This window comes from Capsicum annuum, chromosome 5 (assembly GCF_002878395.1).
Source record: "Capsicum annuum cultivar UCD-10X-F1 chromosome 5, UCD10Xv1.1, whole genome shotgun sequence".
Classification (NCBI taxonomy): Eukaryota; Viridiplantae; Streptophyta; class Magnoliopsida; order Solanales; family Solanaceae; genus Capsicum; species Capsicum annuum.
The window spans coordinates 211,412,421-211,417,150 of record NC_061115.1 but is presented as its reverse complement, the minus strand read 5'-3'; the positions used below and the strand labels follow the sequence as shown (position 1 = coordinate 211,417,150).

The 4,730-nt window shown below is 31.4% G+C and overlaps 1 protein-coding gene across 1 annotated transcript; it reads left to right on the top strand.

Annotated features, from left to right (window-relative positions):
• The first annotated feature begins 3,113 nt into the window (after positions 1 to 3,113).
• LOC107872647 (transcription factor bHLH147) lies at positions 3,114 to 4,212 on the top strand. Its single transcript, XM_016719282.2, has 2 exons — positions 3,114 to 3,259; positions 3,458 to 4,212. The coding sequence occupies exon 2, from the start codon at positions 3,461 to 3,463 to the stop codon at positions 4,127 to 4,129; it is 669 nt and encodes a 222-aa protein (XP_016574768.1). The 5' UTR covers positions 3,114 to 3,259; positions 3,458 to 3,460; the 3' UTR covers positions 4,130 to 4,212.
• Positions 4,213 to 4,730: the final 518 nt, after the last annotated feature.

Sequence of the window (4,730 nt, the reverse complement as noted above, 5' to 3'; positions counted from 1 at the left end):
TGATTGATATGTAAAAGCAATCACTTCAATTTTTGAGAGTGAACGGTTACACTTTAATTTAATAGTAATTGATTATTAAACCTTCCTACTTATCTTAAATAAAATCTTGTTATTTTTTCTTTCCCTGTGTATATTATGTGTTCTAGTTTGTGGACACTTAATATTGACATTGACGTAACACAGAAGTTTTAAAAATATCTAAATAATTAATTAACATGTGAAGACAAGTTAAAACATCTTGATATTGTATATTAAAAATTAAAGTTTTCAATGATTAATTGAGACACGAATAAAAATGTTTATCTATAGATTATGCCTTGATAAAGTTAAGGAAATACACATGGGTACCAATGATTTGGTTTGAGATTGTGGATTAGGATCATGATTACAGCAAATGTTTTATACAATTATTTTAAACCAAAGTACTAATCATGCCTCCATTCAACATATTATTTTTGTCATTACTGTTTATGTCGCTTCAATTCATCGTTTACTTTGACATAATTAATTAATTTTTGAACTTTTAAGAACGTCATAATTTCAAAATGTGCGATCAATAGTGAAATCAGAATTTTCACTAACAAAAATTCAATATAAAAAAGTAGATATATGAGAAAAAATTAAAAAAAGTATAGTATCGAAATATCAAAAATTTTAGCAACCGGTTGACTGCATGATCTTTTATTTTCTCGGTGAGAATTCAATTTTCTACTTTATAACCGTCTCCCCGTTTCCTTTTCTCTATACCTAATCTAATTAAAAAAGAACAAAAACTATAACATCGACGAATTAGGTTCATCTGAATCCCCTTGCGACACCCTAACTCCACCCTTGATGCTAAAGTCAACAACCTAGAACACAAAAGACATTCATTCAAACTCAATAGTTTTAACTTAAACTCAAACTCATTTATATATTAAAAAATTTATTAATTTATTACTAAATACAATCATTATTTATAATTTAAGTAAACAAAAGAATTTTAATAAAAATTCGAATCAAACTCATGAGTTAAAACTCTCAATCCATCTCTATTACTAGGTTAACAAAATTGTAGTAGTAACGTAATAAAGTTGCTGGTACTATAAAATTTCTAGCAATGGAACAGCTGGGTCTCACCACTATGAGTGGACATCAAGTTGTTTTTCATTTCTATTATTTTTAAATTTTTTTATTTCTTTTAGAATAAACTAACTAATACTATAAAAACAAACCCAATGTATTCTCACATAATAAGGTCTGAAAAGGGTAAAATATACGCAGTCCATACCACTACCTTTAGAAAAATAAAAGATTGTTTTTGATAGACCCACGGCTCAAGACTAAGAATAATAAACAAATTCGTAATATAAGATGAAACAAGATGGAATAACAGAAATAAGACACCTACAAAGTAATACCCCTACACTAACGAACCAAAGGCACCCCTACCCCCATACCCTCCTACTAGCAGCTCCAACCTAGAACCTAGCCTTAAGACTACGGGTCCGGCTATCCCAAAGCTCTATTAACTACTGACTACGACCCAGCCACATGCTCTGGTCGTCTAACCTAATTGGCGTCCTCCATACCTTCCTATATAGAGTCATGTCCTCAGTAAAATGTAACTGCTCCATGTGAATTGCATGATCTACTCATATTACATGCATGGCCACAGTTTTAAAAAATATATATACGATTTTTTAAGGTTGAACAAGAGAAGTTGTATCACTTATATAGTAATCGTAATAATTTCTCAGCATATTATAGAAATATACGTTCAAACTTGGCCTTACTCAGTAAGTAAATACCTTCAGCTCGTCTTCACTATATCAATTGAATAGTCCCAGCTTATAAAATGATCCTCTATATATATCTTTGAAATTTATATGTCATGTCAGTGTTCGTGTCCTCGATGCATAATACATGATGACGATTTAAAGTGTTTACTTGTCAGTTGAGATCAAATTAAAATGTCTAAATATGCATTTTTAAAATTGTAGTGAGCTTACCAGCTAAGGTCAAATTTAAACATCTGATACATATGAGTATATAAATATGTTATACTTATGACAAGTATGTAATTAGTAATTTTTACGATTATTAAATTATACTAACAATATGGATATATAAATATGTTATACTTTGTTAGATATATATATATATATATATATATATATATATATATATAAAGGGATAATACAGTGTATTAAAACTTTTGTTTTGTACAAGATTCAAAAAAAAATCTTACCATAAGGATATATTGCATGCAGACTTACATTTCATTTCTAGTAAAGGCTTGAATCCGTCACTTTCAGGTCATATATAACTTGATATTTAAAAAAAAAAAAAAAAGAAATAGGCATCATGATTAGATGTAGGAAGATATGTCCTATAGAAATCATGGAGGGACAGTTTGCGGTGCCGTTACAGAAATTATGGAGCACAAGTGTCCACCACCCAAAAAAAAAAAAAAGCATAAATAATCCCTCTGAAAAAACCAATAGTTTTATATTATATATATATATATAGAAACAATTATATTGCAGAAAATAAGTTTTGCGGTGGAGGTAGAGTTTGAATTTTCATTTTGTAATTTTAAAAAAATAAAAATTATGAATTTTAACCAAATTTATAAATAAATTTATGAATGACATGACATATTTTAAATCATAAAGATTTGGTATGCTATATACACTTTTAGCTTTGAATTATTAGATTCAAACATTTTTATTTTGATTAAATTTTGAGCCCAATCAAATTAATACATTGAATATATAGTTTAAAATTTGTCTTTCGTCTACCAGGTTAAAGTAGTACAATCAATTGATTTTCACACTATGTTATACTAATATTTTGCTATATCAATATAAAATATTCACACAAATAACAACATCAAATTGAAAGCATATATTAGCACTTGCCCCAACTGGCTTGCCTTTAAAAATCACCAAAGGATGTGATGCAAGGATGAGTTGTTCTTCCTTAATTAAAAGTCTCGAGTTTAAGTTTTGGATACGGAAGAATATTTGCTAGGAAATAAGTCTTATTCAGTGCGAATTCAAATTAGTAGAACTTCAATACGAATACCAAACACGAGAGTGCGAAATAAAAACTTGCCTTTAAAAAGCAGCCAGGGTGTGCTGTCCATTAATTCCTTTTAACTACACTAGACCAAACCTTTCTTCTTCCTCTCTGTCTTGGTTTTCCAAATTATCAATCATATCATAAAAGTTGTTATAGAAATAACTTTTGCAACACTATTACTCCTATTTATCAGGTACAAATGCAATTTTGTGATTGATCACTTGTTTTATGACATCATTTTCTTTGTCAACCTTAATTTTCGATGTTATTAGAATTGGGTATCAAATCACCTAATCTTGCTCAAATTCTTTTACCATTCTCATTTCATTCCAAGATTTTTTCTGTTTTTCAAATTTGCTTAGTTGAGTACCTTATGTGACTAAATCTACAGGGCATGGCTTCAATGCTGACGAAGAATCCAATGACATTTTCCTCAGACAGATCAATTTTAGCAAGAAGGAAAAAGAAGAAAAGAAGTTCAAGCTCAAAAAATCAAAATCAAAATAATATTATCAACCACAACAACATCAGCAACAACAATAATAACAATCGCGATTCTAATATTACTGAGTGGAATTCCCAATCCCAACAACAAGTGTATTCTTACAAGCTACTCAAAGCACTACACCAAGCGCAAACCAGCTCATCGGCTCCCAAAGGGGACCGAGCTGTCCGCAAAGTGGCAGACAGAGTCCTAGCCATAGCGGCTAAAGGACGGTCCAGATGGAGCCGAGCCATATTAACAAACCGGCTCAAGCTCAAGTTCATCAAAAGGCTATCTCAGAGGCAGAAAATAGCTGCCTCCCCAACTATCCGGCTTCCTAAGAAGCCGAGAGCCAGTATGTTGAAGCCGAGAATGAAGTATTTACCGGCTTTCCAAAAAAAGGCTCGGGTTCTGAGCCATATTGTTCCCGGCTGCCGGGAACAGCCGTTGCCGGTAGTTCTTGAAGAAGCCACTGATTATATAGCGGCTCTAGAGATGCAAATTCGAGCCATGAGTGCTTTAGCTGACTTACTTTCGGGCGCTTCGACTAGTAATGCTCCTCATGATCAGCTCGGCTAAAGCCGATCTCACCCAAGTTGATTATAAATAGGTTTTCACAATTTTTTTGTTTTATCCCTCTATAAAATAGATATTCTTCATCTCTTTTTTTTTCCAAGTGCAAGTTAAATTTTACTTAAATTTAACCTTGATAGGGATGATATTATGCAACTCTGATTATTAATGATTGTGCTGGAATGGTAAGAGTTTTTCATCTCTAATCAAACATTAAGGGTTTGAATTTTGAGATATGAATTTACTGTCGTGTTACTTGTTGGGTTCAAAATTGAGAGTCTGACGCCATTATAGTAATTATTATTTTAATTCAAAAAAAATTGGAGTCGAATATATAATCCTTACTAACCAGTAAGTATCATGTCATTTGTTTAAAACATGTCATAGTCCATGATTGATGTAACATGCACTTAGGAGAGCACGTTCCAATGCACTTCGTATAAGCTCATGATAAATTGATGCTCGCATCGATAGAAACTCAAATTATTATCAAAATTTACTTAAACATCTAAATTAAGATCTGTTCTTATCAGATCTCTAAACTCTCCACATTTTATTTTAATTGGGCATTTTTTACCTATGTGGCACTGCGCCTGCAATGCCATCG

Coding starts and splice junctions, on each gene's coding strand:
- LOC107872647 (XM_016719282.2), top strand. CDS start 3,461: ATGGCTTCAATGCTGACGAAGAATCCAATGACATTTTCCTCAGACAGA.